We start from the raw sequence: 19,296 nt of genomic DNA, 5'->3' as shown, positions 1-19,296 counted from the left end.
ACCATTTATTATTAAAATAATGAAGGGTCATTTGATAAAATTAAAAAAATGTGCAGGAAGCAAAAGAAAGCATATGCATGCATCATCACTTATGTGAAGCCACAATTATTGTGAACTTTTTGGTATGTTTTCCTGATGTCTCATATTTATATTGATGGAACAGCATGTTTGGTATCATCCTAATTTTGTTGGCAATAAATATGCAGAAGTGCACCAAATGCTTATACATGTCTTAGAATCTTTGTAGTGAAGTCAGGATCATACTAGCATACTACGTGTTACCTTTTTCTTTTACAGTGTTAGATGCTCAGACTTTGCTCCTGGATCCAGCTTTATGCTGAGTGAGTTATATCAAGTTGGAATGTCTCAGTTTTATGAACAGAAGAAATATTCTCGAGCATTTTGTTTCTTCTCTGCAGGAAGAATGTTTCTTGAACCTAGAGGCACCCATATCAAGAGTATGTGGATATGACACACCATTTCCTCACGTTTTTGAGCCATTTTATATCCCAGACAAATGGAAGTGTTATGATGCCCTTCGAAAAATGATCAACTACTAACCCAGCAGGTAGGTAAGTGCAATGCACTGTGAGACAGCTAGTGTATGTCACTGTTGCTAGTCCAAGGAGCAGGTCTGCTGTGTGTTGAGTCTGTGTAAAGCTTGCGGAAAATAACTTATGAAAAAATTGTGCATGCATTTTAAAGTTTTCTTTGCATAAGATAAATTTACCCCTTAATTCTATTTTCCACAAACTTTTGAAGTGATTTTTGTGTTTTAGCAATCTACAACTTTCATAACAACATGTGTGCTTGAGAAAAGAATTCAAATTTATGCTAGTATATTTAAACTTGATAGAATCGTATGCAAATCTGCACTATGTGATTTCTAGAAAACAGAAACGTAGCATTACCTAGTCATTAGGTAAAAATGCTCTCAAGCTGGGTTTAGATTGTAAATGTATCTTGCAACACAGCTCTTCCTTTTGCCCTCATTTATGTGTATTTTTTTGGTTACTTAAGGTGTACAGTATAGGGTTATTTCTGTTAATTAAAAATGATCCCTTAAGCACTATTAATTTGGGCTTATATCATTATTTCAAAATAAATATATAGATGCTTTACATTTTAACATCTAGACTGTTTAATATTAATAATAATAATAAATTTTGAAGGACCATGATTTTTCCTTTTTTTAAAAGATTTATTTTGTTACAAAGTCAGATATACAGAGAGGAGGAGAGACAGAGAGGAAGATCTTCCGTCCGATGATTCACTCCCCAAGTGAGCCGCAACGGCTGGTGCTGCGCCGATCTGAAGCCAGGAGCCAGGAACCTCTTCCAGGTCTCCCACATGGGTGCAGGGTCCCAAAGCATTGGGCCGTCCTCAACTGCTTTCCCAGGACACAAGCAGGGAGCTTGATGGGAAGCAGGGCAGTCAGGATATGACAGGCACCCATATGGGATCACGGTGCATGCATGCCGAAGACTTTAGCCACCACGCTATTGCGCCAGAATATGTAGACACTGGTTGTAAAGTCAGATAAAACTGTACTGAAAATGCACAAACAATAACTTTTCTATACAAAAGCTAAGTATGACATTAAAGAAACCATTTATGCATGTAGTTGGAAATTCATGTAATTGTTACAATTTCTTTTACAGGGAAATGAGAAGATTGTGACTAGATATGGAAATATTTTTTCTGAATTTTTTGTATTTCTTCAGAATTACTCATTCTTCAAGATAAGTATTGTCTGAAAGATTATAAATTGTTATACCAACATATATGGATTGATGATTTCCATTAAATGTGTTTTAAATTAACTTTTTAAAATATTTCAAATGATGATCTTTTAAATTCTGTTTAATGACACCTAAAAATATTGGCTGTAAGATGTTATTCAATAAAGCAAACTCAGGTTATCCTCAGGTTGTGTGTGTTTGCGTATGTTCTCTTGCCATTACTTATCAGTGTTTGTTACAGTATAATAGATTATTAATTTGTTAATTAGATTTGAGATTAAGTGAAAACTTATTCTATAACTGCTGATATTTCTTATTTATTAGGAAATAATGTACTAATTCAATATTTTATTGAAACACAGAATATACACCCAAGAAATGTAAAGAAGTGTATGTATCAGTGAGATTTTTTTGTCATCTGTTCACTCTTATAATCAACACTCAAATTAAGAACAAATCCTTCCTCTTACTTCCTTTACAATTGTTTTGTTTTGATATGTGAAATAGGAGTATGTTACCATTTATTTCCTTTGATTCACTGAAGAAGTATCTGTAATTCTGTAGCATATAATCTGACACACAATTTTTGTCCTCTCCATGTTACTTACCACCAGTGAGTATCTTTGTGTCTTTCCTTACTGGTCTGTCTTGTATCCCTTAGCAGTAGTGATCTTCAGTTGCGTCCTTTTGGTTGCAAATGCCAGGATTTCATTCTTTTTATCTGCTTCGGTGTTTCATGGCCAAGATGTAGTATGTTCACTAAACTTCTGTCTTGTTTTCACTCTGTTATCCCCTTGCCTCAACAGTTTTATTTCATAGACTTCTCCAGAATGTGAAGGCAGCAGCAGAATGAAGAGGTGGGCAGGATCATTTCTGTTGCCACGTTCCCTTCTTTTTGGTTAAGAAATGATAGCATAACCCTGACTGTTACAAAATTACCAAGCTGCACTTACAGCTTTTTGCTATTATTTTCATATCTTCACATTTTTTACATAGATAAAAAGGACAGCAATGTTAATAGCAATAAAAGACTGTCAGGAGGAAGTCTCTTTGTTAGGGAGGATGCCAGGGCCTCCTGATTCTCCCCCTGCCCTACCCTGCCCTGAGATGGAGCTGTTAGCTGTTCCCCTTCTCCTATCGACCCAAAAGAGTTTTGCTTTCACAGTTTTCAGCAGAAAAGTTTCCAGTCTTGAAACATCCTTTACGATTACATATTTATGTGTTTCTTTAAGACCATACTTTTAAAAAGTTAAAGCTGTATATTATTATCAGAATTTGGAGGAGGATGCAGGAGGCAACATTTGTAGATTGCCAGAAACTTGGAGGCAAAGTAAAGGCATTCTATAGCAGATTCTGGATACAAATGGACTGAAATAATGAGCCAAATCATTTGTTAGGAGTAAAAATAAAGACATGCCCTTGGATTAAAAATAGAAAAATCTGTTACTATATGGGAAGAGTTGTAGTTTGTCAGCAACAAGTTTAGAAAAGATTTAGGGAATCCACTTGGCTTCCTATGCAGGATGTTCTGAGTTTAAGATGCCAAGACTTAGTATGGACCTTGGCTTTCAATTCTCCACTGATGTCTCAAGATGTCTTCAGTTCAGCAGAATTCAAACATAGTACCTTTACCTGGAACTAATTTTAGCAACTATTATGTATGATTCTCTAGTCAAGTTTATTGTAAGTTGTGTTGCTCTGTATCCTTTTTATTATTCATTTGATATTTTAAGACTTTTTGTTAATGCTTTAATTTTGTTTTCTTTAGCTCTAGTTCTGACATACCAAGGGTGAGGATAACTTGGAGGATAATCTGTATAGGAAGTACTTCCATTTCCAAGCATCTTCCCCACTTTGAACTGGCACAGCATAACCTACCAGTGAATTTCCCCTCCAAAACAAACAGCTTGCAGTTAATTCTAAAATCAGCCTGTAATACAAGCTATACATATGCATATCAATGTTGTCAAAGTATATTTTTATGTGAAATAAATATGCCATGTTGGAAAAATGAGAAAAATACTGGCAAAAAGTTTTTATTTTTACATTTTGTTAAATGTTTAATTATAATACTTGTATATTTCTGTGGCATATGGTGCACACAGCAACATTTCAACATATGCATACAGCACATAATAGGCAAATCAGGAGTTAGCCCTTCCATTTCCTTAATTTTTCTTTATGTTTGGAACCTATTAACATCTTTCTTCTGGTTCTTTATGCAATGTGTAATAGACTTGTGAATTTTAGTTACCCAACTGTACTATGGAACAATAGAATTTGTTTTTTCTTAATGCTTTCTGGTGCCTGTTACCCAACCTTTCCCTGTCTTTCTTCCCAGCCTCCCTCTAGTATTCGTTATTGAAAGTTCAAATCCAATTTTTTTTAATTTCCACATAAGAGAGAGAAAGAACATGTGGTAGCTGTCTTTCTGTATTAAGAAATGTCAATTAAACACCAAGTACAGTTTCCACTGTTCCCACCCCAGCATAAGTCTGTACCCTGTGACACAACGGATATGTAAGTTAAATTTCCCACAATTCAAATTATCCAATTCTGTCAGCAAAAAAAAGAAGCGATATCTACATTCTATACAACTGATTGACATTGTCCATGATAAGCAAACAGATCTGTGTACACTAAAAGATATTATATTAGAAAAATTAGATTAGGCAAAACATCCAGAAAGTTACCTTAATTCCATCCTTCAGGTATAAATCACATAAATTAGAAACTCCCAGAAAGACTCTTTAGAAATCAACAGAAAGGCCATGTTTGGTTTATTGAAATCCCTTTCCCTTCAGCTTGCCAGTAGAGCATCCATGTGGTTCTGGAGGAGCTGCCAATCCGTGCTATCCAGCGTTAACCACAGAGGTGGCTATGGCCCAGGCCCTGCTGTGTGTCTCGGAATAAAAAGGTTACCCATGCAGAAATAAAAATTCACCTCTGTCTTCAGTGTTGCTGAGCACGAAGGAACTGAGTCTTAAAATTCACCTGCTTCATGTATAGCTGAGGATACAGCTGGAAAATATTAACACCTAGGCACAAAGACTGTATCATCAGTGGCAGAAATCCTTGGCTAAGGGTTGAGGCATATGAGTCCAATGAAGTCAAGTTGGAATTTCCAAGGAGACATGAGATTTTTGAGGTTCTGATATGTTCCCTTGGGCCAGGAGGTTTGGAACACAGTAGAAAATATTCAGATATGGGTAAGGATTTAGAAACTCTGGAACCCTTATATCTCTCCGAATATACTACTTTCGAGATCAGATGAAATCAGGCGCATTCAGGGTGGTATGGATGTAGACTGAATATACTACTAATTGAAAGTATTTTCCAGAAAAATGAGAGGAAAATAAAAATTAAATGAAGAATACAAGTAGAAGACATAGAAGTGGGGATGCAAGCAAAAGTCAAACATCTAATTGTCCCAAATACAATTTCTATGTGAAATAGGATCTATGTGGTGAAAAAAATTATGACAATCATAAACATGACTTAAAGTTGACAAAGACTGGGGTAATAGATTCATTAAATACAGTTTAAAAGTGCTAAACTCTTCCAATAAAAAGGCAAGAGAATTAAGGTGTTCTTAACATTTCAAAGTCTAGTAATGACTTTGACAGCCTGAAAAATTGAAGTAATCATTACTAGAATTAAAGCAGCATATGTGTTTTCCATGTTATTGTACAAGTGTTTACTATACTCGACTATAAATTCATGTCGCAAACATTCAGTGTGTTGTGGACAAGGAACAAGGTTAGATTTGCAGGTGCAAGTTAACTGAGGAGTAGCCCTTACAAAGAAAATGGAAAACAAACAAAAGTGGCACAGAAAGAAATCTAGGTTAAAACAAGATAAAACATAATTAAGAAAATTAATGTACTAGGGTAATTTCCATAGCGAGAAAGGATTTAGCGAGTTAAGAAGCAAAATATACTTAAAAGTTGCTTATCAGAAAATTTCTTAAAATAACCTAAGATGGTTAACGTGATGTATGCAAAAAAAAAAAACAGGAATAAATGTGACAGAATTCATGTCAGACAAAATAGATTAGGAATATATTGACAAAAGTATTATATCAAAGTGAAAGCGTAACAATCAAATCTCTCAGAATCCAAATCTGCAGTTGTAAAAAATGTCAGATTCCAGCATTGTGGTGTACTGGGTTATATGGAAGTGCTGGTTTGTATCCTGGCTGCTCCAGTCATGCACCAGCTTGCTAAGAATGTACCTGGGAAGGTAGCAGAAGTTGGTCCAGGAATTGGAGCCCCTGTAATCCATACAAGAGGTTTGAATGGAGCTCTTGGCTCTCCTGGCTTCCACTGGCCCAGTGCTGCTGTTGTGTCCAGCTGGAGAGTGATCGGTGGGTGGAAGGTGTTTCCTCTTTATCTTTCCCTTTCTGGCTGTGCTCTGCTTTTCAAATGTAAATAAAATTTCAATTGTTATCAAATAAAAAGTGTGCTATCAAATGCAGATGGTATGAACAGAATAATGGAGGATCACTTTATTGTTCACTTTCAGTTTGAAAGAAGTAGATCACAGTAAGAATATACAAGACATTTTAATTATATAAGTATTTGAAATGAGAAAATTTAAATACTTAGAAGATTTTACCTTCTCAAACAGAATACGTCACTTTTTAAAACAAACACAAGCAGCTAAAAGTTTCGATCATGTACTAGGGCACAGTGAAAAATAACACTAATCCTCCCAAAGAAAACACTATTAAAAGGCACCATATTTTCTGATCACATCCCAAATTAGTAACAAATATTCCTACTGCTTGAGAATAGAAAAGCACCTAGCTTAGTCACTATGGAACCAAAAAGGAAATGTAAAAGTAATTACAAAATATTTGGAACATGAGATCACTAATGTGCTTTGGCCAAGATTCTACTCAGAAGTAAATTCATAGACTAAACCTTTTAAAGAAGTAGACTGAAAATAAGAATAAAGGAGAAAGCACAGAAGTAATGAAAGCTTGTCATTCAAGTGAAAAACATTAAAATACTGAAGTTAGTTCTAGATATTTTAAAATCATGGATTAAGTGGCTACATGACAAGATTGTACATGATATGTATGAGCATGCACAACATAAGGCTCTCTCGAAACTCTACAATTTTGGTGGTGAGGCTGAGACTTTTCTTTTACTTCTCTGATTTTTTTTAATGTCTTTGTAGTCACGAGTGGAATGCTGGCCTAGCTCCTGGGTATCCTCCAGTGTTTCAGGTCCTCTGTGTGTTCTCCCTTGCCTTGCTGGGAGGAGAGTCTGCAGACCAGAGACTGCTATGTGAGGGACACTGGTTCTTGGCCACAGCGACTGGTGAAGGCATAAAAGGTGACACAAGTTGGGCCAATCAGAACCGTTTTGGTGGCTTCTTCAACCAATAGATTTGGAAATATTTTTCTGGAAGGACATGAGACCATCTTTCCCGTAGAGGAAGACCTTTTTTATCTGATTAAGATAAACTGCTGTACATATGAAAACTGCAACACTAGATGGAGCCAGTCCTAGCTCAGGTGCAAGTTCTAGAGTCTGTCACCTGGCCAGGCCAGCTCCACTTGTGCCATTTGCAGCCTCAAGTTCACCTTGCTTCCTTTTACGTTATAAGAAAGTATTCCAGTATTCCAATGTTTTCTTCTTTTTTTTTCATTTTATTATTATTATTATCATTTTATGATACAGTTCCATAGGCTCCTCGCATTTCCCTTATCCCCTCCCCAATTCCCTCTCCCCCACATACTTCCTCTATATCATTACTAACATAGTTCTTCATACACAGTCATATGTCCATCATTGCGGGCATGGACAATGGCAGAGAGTCCAGAATCCTATTGTCAAGATATAGTAAACAGTTTCATTGCAAGTCCATCTTTGTCTGGAAGTAGAAATGCATACTGCATTGTATCCTCACATCTGGATGTTAGTCTCCATTTCACAGCTACTGTACATTCCTCAAATGAAAAATAGTAATACAAAATCAACAATAGAAAGAAAAATAGAAATTTACAATGCCCTGAAGTTAAATGACATATTACTGGGTATGACAGTCTCCATTACACAGCTGCTATACATTCCCTTAAGTGAAAAGCCACAAACCAAAATCAACATCAGGGAGAAAAAAGAAATTAACAACACCATGAAGTTAAATAACATGTTACTAAATGACTAACGTGTAGCTGAAGAAATGAAAATCAAGAACCTTCTTGCAGAAAATGATGCTACTGTATGATCTATGAGTCATTCGATGGTTTAATCAGAAGAAAGTGTTTTGAAGAGATGAAACTAACAGAAAACAACAAAATCCATGCGATATAGTTTCTGCTGATTTTTGTTGGTGAAATGTGTCTCTTCTAGACAATAAATAGATGAGTTTTGTTTTTTAATCCAGTCTACTAATCTATGAGGTTTGATTAAGCTTAAACCATTTACATTCAGAGTTTAATATACATGTTACTTTGGTCCTGTCATTTTAGGAGTGGGTTGTTCATTGGTTAAGTCTTCTGTTGTCATTTTACCGGGATGTTCTTCCCATTTGCCTTTGGTTTTGTTTGGTGCTATTCCTCTTCTCTGTCAACAGAACATCTTGAAGTATCCTTTGTAGGTCAGGTTTGGAAGAGGCAAATTCTTTCAACTTTACTTTACTGTGGAAGAATTTTATTTCATTTTCAAAGACAAAAGAAAGCTTTGCTGGTTATGTTATCCTAGGCTGACAATTTTTTTCTTTTAGAATCTGAAATATATCACTCCGTTCTCTTCTGGCCTGTAGAGTTTCCTGTGAGAGATCTCCTGTGAGTTTAATTGGCATTGCTTTATATGTCAATTGATAGTAGGTATTCCTACTAGAGTTCTTGTTCTGCTGGCATTCAGGTCTTAGGGCTACCCAGACCTGTGTTGGGTGGAACCTGTAGAATGTCACGTCCCTGCAGTTCATTGAGTCAGAAATGAGTTCACTTCCAGCTCAGTGTATGCTCAGTCCTTTCCCTTGCCTTTGCCTCCTCACGCAAAATAGCGCCCAATTCAGCTTTAGGGGGCTGACTGGGCTGTAAAATCTACGCTGTTCTGGCACTGCCTGTTTGTGATCTGCTACTCTGTCTCTGCTCCTGGTCAAATCAAATGGACCAGCAGGATGGACAGTTCTTTGTCTGGGTTTACCTCCCAAGCTGCCAGTGAAAGTCCCTTCCCACCTGGCTGCTGGTGGAGTTCTGGCTGCTGGTGGAGTTCAGAGTGCCATTAGCTGAATGCCACTGGAGTATCAGTCACTGCAACACCACACCATTGTGTCTGCTGCTTTCCTGTGTCTGTGAGTCTCCAGGTACCCCTCTGCTGCTGTTCTGTCCTTTCCTGTTTCCTGGAATATGTCCTCTCTATTTCATCCTGATTAAATGTTTTTCCGTCCGTTTAAACGTGTCCTTACCCTATTCCACCATCTTGATTCTCCCCCCGCCCCATGTTTTCTATGTTCAAGCTGGGCATCTATTGCTTTTAACCCAAAGCATCCTGGATTAGCCATTTTAATTCTTTGGAATATGTTAAATTTGAAAGAAGAAAATCCACATGCTTTTATCAAGGTATGCTTAGAAAAAAAGTGACATCTTTAGGATTAGTTTATGTATTATGATTGTTTTTCTAATCTATAACATGCAAATCAGCTGCAAATACTGCGTCAATCTAAGGTGTCTTGACCATAAAATGTGAAAATTTGGATATTGAGACTCAAAGTGAGATGTTGACAACCTTACCTCAGGATGGGAAAATGAGCTATCCTGCCACATGTGTCTTTTAGAAACCCTATACCTGCAAAACTGAATCACAGAAAACACTGATAAAAACAAAAAAACTTTTGTTTTTGGAGGTTTATTCATATAAAGTTTGCTGGAGACTTGAGTTCTTAGAACCACTGTTAAATTTAACCGTGTAGCTGAAAAACAGCCATGGCGGTTTTCACTTTCAATGCAGTTTAATATGCCTATGAATGTTAATGTGCAATTTCAAAGCAGATTTCTCTTTGAAAATATGAGTACTTAATGTAAATTCCCTATATTTTCCCTCCTTGATTTGGTACAAACATTTGTTTCCCCTCTATTTCATCTCCTTAGATGTAATATTTCCAAGATAATAATGTGAATGTCGGTATACCTTTCACCTAGCATAAAAGTTGCACAATTGATCATCCTCTGTCATCCTTAACTCAGGAAAATTAAGGCCCCATTATTAGTAGCAAGTTGTTTTATTTGCTTGTTGTCTGCTTCTTTTAACAATTCTGTCGCAAAGGCAAGACAGTCCTACAGGATCTCCCTAATTAGTTCTTGAGTTGCTGGAGGATTGTCTTTAGCTATTTAAGCAATCACATAGAAAGCACAGTTTTCTCTGGCTCTTGTTTCAGGGAAAACTGGAAAAGGTGCCTTTTATCAGTAACTATGTAGGGCAGCTTAACCCACTGACGCTGACACTCACTGGCAGCTGCCCTCCAACCTTCTCACAGGCGCGAATGCTACTGACGCTCTTGTTGGACCTGTGAAGTGCTGGCTGCTCTGTGTCTTCCTTGGAAGCCAAAGGCTCCTTTACCTCCCAGTGAGAAACCCCAACCTCACATCCCATGGATTCCGCAACAGTGTGGAGTGGGATGCCAGCATCTCACTGGTGTTGAATGAAGCAGGCCATGTACCAGTTTGCACACAGGTTAGCTTCACAACCTCTTTTCTGGTCTAGGGCTCAAGCACTGTTGCTGCATGAACTGCGGCTTTCCTGACTTTTTGTCTGAAGACTTGTTGTCTATGAGACTTTTCTGTTTATCAGTATACACAGATTGCCAACCAACTTGCCGATCAGTTGTGTAAACTAGTCTAGATCCTAGAGGCAGCATACTTGAAGCTCCAACTTGGTCTAATCTTTATGAGGGAAAACTCAGGTTTTTCATTTCTATTTATTGTTGTTTGCATGCAATAAAGTTTTTGCATACATCGTGAGCAAATAATAAAAAACAGTATCCAGTGATTTGTTATTTATGATACACTTATATGGTTAAATGCAATGTGGAATTTACCAGTGATTATTATTAGCTTATTAAAGTCACATACCATCATGGGACATGCCCATTGTATATTTTTAATTATAAAAATCAAGATTCAGAATTCTGCATGCTTTAGGATTATAGTTATTATTACTTATAAATGCAACTTTTTATTCATGTTTATCCATGTTTTTATTCATGTTTGTCATGTTTATTTATTTTATTTGAAAAGGAAGAGTAACAGAAATAGAATAGCTTGTAATTACAACTGTGGCTACCCAGAATTTTATTTGCAAAGGAATGCTTAGAGAACATAAATGTTGAGTTAGAGATTATGTTATATTGCAATAAAAAAATTTTTCTCTTCAGTTTATTATAGAAATAAACAAAATATTTTACTGACTTCTTACCAAAGTTAGCATTGATTAGCCATTGTGGGTTTTTTTTTAAGGATTTATTTATTTTTATTGGGAAGGTGGATATGCAGAGAGGAGGAGAGACAGAGAGGAAGATCTTCCATCCGATGGCTCATTCCCCAAGTGGCCGCAACAGCTGGAGCTGAGCCATTCCGAAGCCAGGAGCCAGGAACTTCTTCCAGGTCTCCCACGCGGGTGCAGGGTCCTGAAACTTTGGGCCGTGCTCAACTGCTTTCCCAGGCCACAAGCAGGGAGCTGGATGAGAAGCAGTGCCACCGGGTTTAGAACCAGCGACCATATGGGATCTCGGCATGTGCAAGGCGAGGACTTTTAACCACTACACTATTGCGCCGGGCCCCTTACATTTAATTTTATTGTTCAGACTATTCAGTCTCAGGTAAATCATTGAAGGATTTGTTGCTTCCACAGGTTGAGGTGTCAATGTAGTTTCTAAACCCTCTTGTGTAACAGGCTTTTTGGTGCTTTTTGTGTTGGTGCATATCCTATGATGACAAGACTACCTTCCTTTTGGGGTCTGTGCTATACATGATAGTCACTTTTGGAGTGACTCGCGCAGCTGTTAACACAGCATGGGAAGAGAGAGAATACATCCTGGTCTCTCTTCTTCCCTCTGATCACTTGCCATTGCTCTTCATTGACCAAACCCAATTTCAACTTGCAGGGGCAGTGGGCAGGATAACACAAGCACTATAAAATAACTAGGCACAGGGCAGAGAGAAGATAGGTGGAGGCAAAATGGTGATGCAAATGGAGAACGGCCAGCATACAACCCCTAGTTCTTACATAGCACAGTGCATCTCAGGTCCATGTCTATCTGACTACAAGCTTACTCTCTTGAGGCTGCCAAAAACCATATATCATTTCTAACCACGCCCCCTTCCTCTTGAGCAAGTCTGGCCTCCTGACATCTTTGACTCTGCTGTGGGTTATTTCCAATGGAATGTTTATTCTGTGCCTTTGCAACAATGCCCCTAGGGTCCTCAGTCTCTTATAGAAACCAGGGCTGGCTATGCTGTCAGCCTGCAAGGCAGCAGCCCCATTGGAGCACCCCTGTGCTGTCTGCCAGGTTATTCTGACTGTTCTCTGGCTCCACACTTCCTTAATTTCTCATTTTGGTGGAGCACACAGCTAGATTCCTTAGAAAGTCTTCATGGGAAGTTAATTTTCTGGGACATTTTGTCATAAATGTCCTTACTTTAACTCTTGACTAATAGTTTGGCTGAGGGTCAACTTGTAGACTAAGAAACCTCTTTGTCTCAGAATAGTTAAGGCATTGCTTACTTTTCTCTCTTTAGTCTAAGTCTTTTACATTTTTTCTCAGTATTTATCTCTCATTGTTATAGTTTCTGGTTGACAGTATTTTTATTTTGGCCAACTGTTTTGCCTTTATTTTTCTCATGGCATTTGCTTTGCTATTTTGAGGATGCCATATATCTTTATATACATGTATGTATAGCCATGTTCACATGTAAATGTATGTGTGCATGTTTTTAATTATCTTAAATATATATTAGTGTTGCTGCTTTTGAAGGAATTGTATAGTGTCCACTGAATTGGTTTTCTATTTATTTTGATTTTTTTTTTGCCTTACATATAATAATGGCTGATTGTTTTTATTATAACTCAGGGTTTTAAAATGGACTTGGATTGTGGAATATCTTATATGATGAAATATCATTCACTCATAAAAAGGAAGTATGCTAAGCTGTGCTGTGATGTTGATGGACCTATAATACATTGTATGAAGTAACAGAAATCAGGCACAAAAAGTTGTAGAGTTTAAGATTTTTTTTTTTCCAAAACTATTGGAAAGTTTTACAGAGAGAAGGAGAGACAGAGAGAAAGGTCTTCCATCTGCTGGTTCACTCCCTAAGTGGCAACATTGATTGGAGCTGAGCTGTTCTGAAGCCAGGAGTCAGGGGCTTCTTCCATGTCTTCTATGCAGCTTTTCCAGGCCTAAGTCAAGGAACTAAATGAAAGTTGAGTAGCCAGCACATGCCCATATGGCATGTCAGTTCACTGAGTTCTTTTTGGACTTAAGGACTAGGCATGATGGCATTGTGTTTTAACATCTTATGCATCCATATTCTCTGATCTGATTCCTGTTTTGCAGTCTTCTCCTTCTGGGCTTCTGACAGAAATCCTCTGATCTCCGTGAGGCACATGCACATCTTGTTTTCCTTGGGAAGTTTTGTCAGGCATCCATTGGTTTCTTGCCTTGGCCTCAGCGGGTTTATGCCACACAGAAACCTCCAAAGACCTTTGCACATCAGTCAACTTCTTCCCACTGGACTGGCTTGCACCCTATGGCCTTTGCAGCGGGGCCAGAGCTTCCTCTCTTAGAAACTCCTGCCATTTCTTTCCATTCTATGACGATTTGCTCATGTCCTTGCCTGCATTCTTTGTCATTGGAATTAGGTTGCTTTTCTTCATTCTCATTGTAAGGCTGGCTCACAAACCTGTTTATGGCTACACAGGCTCACTTAATATGGAGACTGTTCATTTCTTCTGAATTCTTGTCATTCTTGGGAACTTTTTGCCCTAGATGAAAAGAATGCAGCTCCACTGTCAGCTCTAAATTAATTGGTATTCTCAGGCAAGTTGACAAATGGCCCAGTCTTTTCTTGTGCCTGATTTTTTTTTACTGTTAGAAGGTGATGGGATATAGCTAGGGAATACAAGACCTGGGGGAAGGCGCTTATACTATTAAATACTAATGCTTTATCTCAGAATTCTGGTGAAAGTTACTGAAATAAACTTAGGTCTACCAGTGCCATGTGATTGTTTTTGCCAAGTATTAATTCAGATTACATTCTTACTTTTTAAAAGATTTGTTTTTATGTATTTGAAAGGTAAAATTACAGAGAGAGAGACAGCAAAAGAGAGAGACAGAGATCTTTCATCTGCTGGCTCACTCCCTAAATGGTCTCAAGGGTCAGAAGTTAGGCAGTCTGAAGCTGGGAGCCAGGAACTTCTGGATCTCTCAACTGGGGACAGGACTCCAAGCTCCTGGGACATCTTCCACTGCTTTCCCAGGCACATTAGCATGGAGTAGACTCAGAAGGGAAGCAACTGGGACTTGAACTAGTGTCTACATGGATGCCAAAACCACAGAAATAGGCTTAGCCTACTATACCATGACACTGGCTCTACACATCACTTTCCTTAGAGTAGGTAAAAATCAAGGAAGTGTTGTAAGAGCTATATAACATCAGCCTGTGGCCATATTATAGGTTTCCCACATACCGTTGTCATTATGTATTTATGTTGTTATCTCTTAGTACCTTTAGAAGGAAGGATGGAAACCTAATTTATGCAATATTATGTTCAAAGCAGCTCAGTGAATCATGATAAAATATTTGGCTTCTCCTATAAAAGTAATCATTTCAGTGGAAGAAAACAAATTGGTATGTGTAAAGTGATCGTAGAATCCAATGTCAGCTTTAGTCCAATGACTTACATGAAAAGCCATATATTTAAAAATGGCTACTTAGAGATCCTATTTTTTCCAAGAAAAAAATCAGCTGGTAAATGCACATTTCATTGTGGGGATTCATGTTGGCTTACGCGCTGTGAATATTGCTAGAGAACCTGATTTCAGGAATACTCCAGGACTGAGCTGGGGAATGATCCTATGCGGTTTTATTTTACCTCCTCTCTTGTCATCTCTCCCTGGGATCGCTTGGAATTTCCTCTCTGCTGTGTGCCAGGTTCATTCTTTTCTCTCTGCTGACCGCATCTCAGTTTACTCATCAACTTGCACTTGGCTGCCTTAAAACAACAGCCTCTCCCTGGATTTCCAGCTTGGCTTTAAAGATTTAACAAACTCTATATTTATTCATCCTAATTCCAAGGTTTTAGGAATGACAACAGACTCAGCTTGAGTCAGGCATGGCAGGGTATGCAGGGGCACTTTGTAGAGGAAGATGGGAAACAATGAGGTCTCTGCTAGACTGTGCTAGACATGACGCTGTTTGACAGATTGGGTTGCTATTGGTCCGTTGTTATTTTCTAGTTAGGCATTTCATTAGAGGTTAGCAGATGAAGCTTATATTGTGTCTGGACTGCCTTGTTGAAAGAAATTAGTGCAGCAGAAGACACCTGGGATTGAGCCCTGGGATCCTTTCTGACTGCTCAGTGTGACATTTTTGTTATTGAGCGTGTAAAGGAGATCCCTGCTCCTGTTAAAATGGTGTTGCTTCTGTGTTTTAGCAAAATTTCACAAATTGTAATTCAGATGCTCTGCACTAACAAAACAACAGCAAATAGAGTTTGGAAGGAAATAAAGCCTGTGTTACCGCAAGTTTTGGGAGACATCCCTGAACAAATGCTTAGCAAATTTCCACCTCCCTAAGCATATGCCGTTTTTCTCACAGAAGTCACATGTTATGTTCAACAACATGTCATTTTGAAGAAGGCAACTTCTTAAATTCAGAAAACTGGCATGGCAGAGAGCTTAGAGAGCTGTTCCAAAAAAGAGGACACTTCATATACAAAAATTGTGCAACTCAAGTGACTCTTTTATCTTTTTAATATGTACTGATCATATGCTAGGCTTTCTCTGGGTTGCTTTGAAATAAGACTGAACTGAATTTAAGGAAAAAATGATATTGAATTCCAAGGGAGCATTGATTGGAACTAAAAGTCTGTTTGTGGCATCACTGGCAAAGTCACATTTTTTTCAAGATCTATATCCATGTAAAATGTAGGTGCAGATGCCCCAAAACTTGCGCCATCCTCTGCTAATTTTCTAGACCATCAACAGGGAGCTGAATGGGAAGTAGAGCAGCTGGGACTCAAACCAGCAGCCTGATGGAGTGTTGCCCTTGCAGGTGGTGGCTAAGCTTGCTGTACCTCAGTGTTGGATCAAGTGATATCTTCTTTCTTTATGCCATTGCTGATCTCAATCCCATTTTTAGGTTCTCTTTATTTCCTCTGTTATTTTCAACCCCCATAGCAGATAGATCTGATCACATTTTGACTTAGAGTGACATTGAACATCCAGTTCCTGGTCAATCAAGTTGTTATTTCAGTGCTGGCAGGACTTACTTTTTGAGAGTACCCTGAAGTCTTCCTTCAAATGTGGTCACAGAGGCTAGGGTAAATAGGGGAAATGATGAGAATTAGTGAACCCCCCAACATACCCAGAAATTGTCAATTGATTTTTTTCAGATTTTTGTCATGTGAGAAGCTCAGCCAGTTCCCCTAGTGGGTCTCTCCTAGCCAGAATAGGGTTGGATCACTTTTGTCAGAGATAGAAGCAACCAAGAGCTATCATAGCACATACTAATATGCCACGTCTGATGATATGGCACCTCTTATAAGACCCTCATCAGAAAAAGTTTGCAGCAGACTCTAGAACATGAGCTGGATATTTATTTTTTTGAAAGAACAGAAAAACTTTCATAGGTAGGAAGGAGCTTAGGCAAGATTTGATGTAAGGAAATGGAATCAAATGAGACTCTTATTAAATGATTTTCTCCAAAAAGTAATTAATTCTTTCAAAAATTTCAATATTACAAGTCACTGCAATTTTAAGCTTAATAAATTCTCTGTCAACTCCTTGACCTGTAATGAAAGTTGCATTAACCAAAGATGTGCCTCTGGATGCTGCTTTAAATAAAGCACCTCCGAAGGAGACTAAAATTCTATGTAATTTTACATAATTAAATGTAGCTATTTTGTTATACTACAATTTTCTGCTTTGCTCTTTATGTCTACAATTTTGATGTTCGTCATGGATTTGCATGGTTTATTTCAGTGCAGGCTTACCCACATTTGTAGCATACAGATGGTAATTACTCTCTACCCAAAAACCAGACAAGATGCCTCCATTTCTTAGTTTGATTACATTTGAAAAATGTTTAGCAAAGAACCTAGTGAATGCTCTTCAAATCTGAACACAAACAATCAAGGCAGAATTGTCTTTCTAAAGGGCGCTTTCATATTTGTTGGTGTTCTTCATTTTTAACCCATCTCTCCTTTTTGCTGGTGAGAATTTGATTGACCATCTTGACATACATGTTTCTAAAAAGGCTAAGATTACTGTATAATTCCAAGGGTTAACATGCTTTTAGTTATAAGAATCTGTTTCATTCAAGAGCTTTTCATTAAGAAATTTTTTTTTCTGCACAAAAGATCATACAAAATGCCAAAATCTGAAGTCCTGTGTCTTGCATACCACTTTTTTTGGCCTTTCTATCACAAATGAAAAATGATCTTTTGAAATTTCTACAATTTTTATGTAGAAAATTATTCATGCACTAAGCTCCTTGAAGTTAGAAAAGCTGACCTCATCCTTTGAGCATTGTCATACATACTTTGCTATTATAAGCACAGCAGGGCTTTGGGCCAAGGAGATTACAAAAGAAATGTAGGATCATGTTCAGGCTCTCCAGAACATATAATCTGGTGGGCGGCAGGAGTGCAGCAGCACTTCAAACTTTTCTGTTGAAATGGGTAGACAACTTTCTAAAAAGGCTGAGGATGTTTGTATCAAAAATATTAAGAGACGTAAGTGCAAACAGTGTATGATTGTGGCAAATAATGTGTAAATGGCTTGTCAGTGACTGGCATTCATGCAGCCCCATGCTGCTTCCTGTTAGTGTGCCAGGGTCGCAGTGAGCACTGGGCTGCTTTTACAGATAATCACATCATTTTTATTCATGCCATCTATATATAGACATTGGAGGCACTGGGATAAAGTTAATCACAATTTACATGCTCTTCCAACCAGTACAGAACATCCTGTCTTATTTTCAAGTTTTGGATGACAAGTGACAGTGCCACAGTGATATTCTGCAACTCCCGCTCACTTTTCCTTCTTTCCTTCCTTCCTCCCTGCCTTCCTGCCTTCCTTCCTTCCTCTCTCTCCCTGTCTTTTTTAAATTAAGATTTTTATATGAATTCTATGTAATAGGATTTACAATGGTTATCACTTTCATACACACACACACAATATTAAGTCATTACAGCAAGCTTGTGGCATCCTCGAGACACAACTGCAGTCATGAGGGGGACAGACATGGTCAAATAAAGAAACCGCTTCTGATGTGAGCCTGTCAAAGGGAGAAGTGGGGAAATCAGGTCTGTTGACATCTCCATGTGAGGTGGTAGAGTCATGGGCCCTGAAATGCCAGGGGGAGGACAGCATCGCTCTTTTGTTTTTCAAAGTAATTTTGAGAAAATATTGTGCTACAAGTAAAATCCATTCATCAATCTGTGTCTGCGGTAAGTTGAGCCTGTTTTCCTTCACATTTTTTTTCCTCCAGGTCTCTTAATTGGAGCCACTTACAACCAAGTTAGGGAACCTTTGATGCTCATTGTCAGGCATATCCAATTCTGAGGGTCTCAGTTGAGATTAAAACTCAAATTTGTTCACACTGTATAAACAGACTCATGATAATAAGAACACGTGTTGGCAACTCATAGAAACAGATTTACTCCTACTTTGGCTTCCTCTGTACAACCAGTGAACCTGTTGAAAGCAGATTTGGGGCCAGGAATTACTTCTGAGTAGGAGGCTATAATATGACACTTTTGCAAATATTTGAAAAGCTAACAAACTCATTCCAACTAGTACAAGTCTTTCAGGTATAATCATTCAAAGATGTGTTATGGTATTTGCAGTTTTGTTTTATTAGTGCAGGGTGTGCTTCAGTTTTCTGCAGGCCAATTTTGTTCTCTAGACAATGCCGTAACCTGCAACCTGCAATAATAAAAGCAGCCATTTCCCTGTTGTTTGGCGCTGAGTTCCACTCATTAGCTGAACGTGTAGAATTGAGTCTCATGAGGGATGGCTGGCTTCAGAAGAAGACCGCTTTGTAAGACACAGATTGAATTCCCACCTCCAGGCAACAGCAGGTAGACACAACACTGTCCTGAGGGAAAGAGTGTGTTTAATTGTTATAATCCATAACAGTTGCTGCAAAAAAGGGACCAAAAATGGCCTAGTTTTTAGAACAATCCTAGTATCACATCATAGACAAAATCAGCAGCAATTCCCTTTAATGATGAAAGGAGTATCTAACTACAGACTAAGAAGAAAAATATATATAATGTCTAGTTTTGACTTATAACTCAAATGTTGTGTGATAATA

At 38.0% G+C, this 19,296-nt stretch overlaps 1 protein-coding gene across 2 annotated transcripts in view; it reads left to right on the top strand.

The window, feature by feature from the left end:
• BCKDHB (branched chain keto acid dehydrogenase E1 subunit beta) overlaps window positions 1–1,758 on the top strand; it is a 241,402-nt gene extending 239,644 nt beyond the window's left edge. Inside the window, exons 10-11 of one of the 2 annotated variants that reach the window (XM_058661160.1) lie at window positions 420–568; window positions 1,662–1,758. In XM_058661160.1, the coding sequence (XP_058517143.1) occupies window positions 420–560 (141 nt within the window). In that variant the 3' untranslated portion in view covers window positions 561–568; window positions 1,662–1,758. Of the gene's footprint in view, window positions 1–419; window positions 573–1,661 lie in introns of both variants that reach the window. The other variant, XM_058661155.1, reaches the window with a different exon arrangement.
• Window positions 1,759–19,296: the final 17,538 nt, after the last annotated feature.

Source organism: Ochotona princeps, chromosome 1 (assembly GCF_030435755.1).
Source record: "Ochotona princeps isolate mOchPri1 chromosome 1, mOchPri1.hap1, whole genome shotgun sequence".
Classification (NCBI taxonomy): domain Eukaryota; kingdom Metazoa; phylum Chordata; class Mammalia; order Lagomorpha; family Ochotonidae; genus Ochotona; species Ochotona princeps.
The sequence above is the reverse complement of the archived record's forward strand: the minus strand, read 5'-3'. Positions and strand labels throughout refer to the sequence as shown.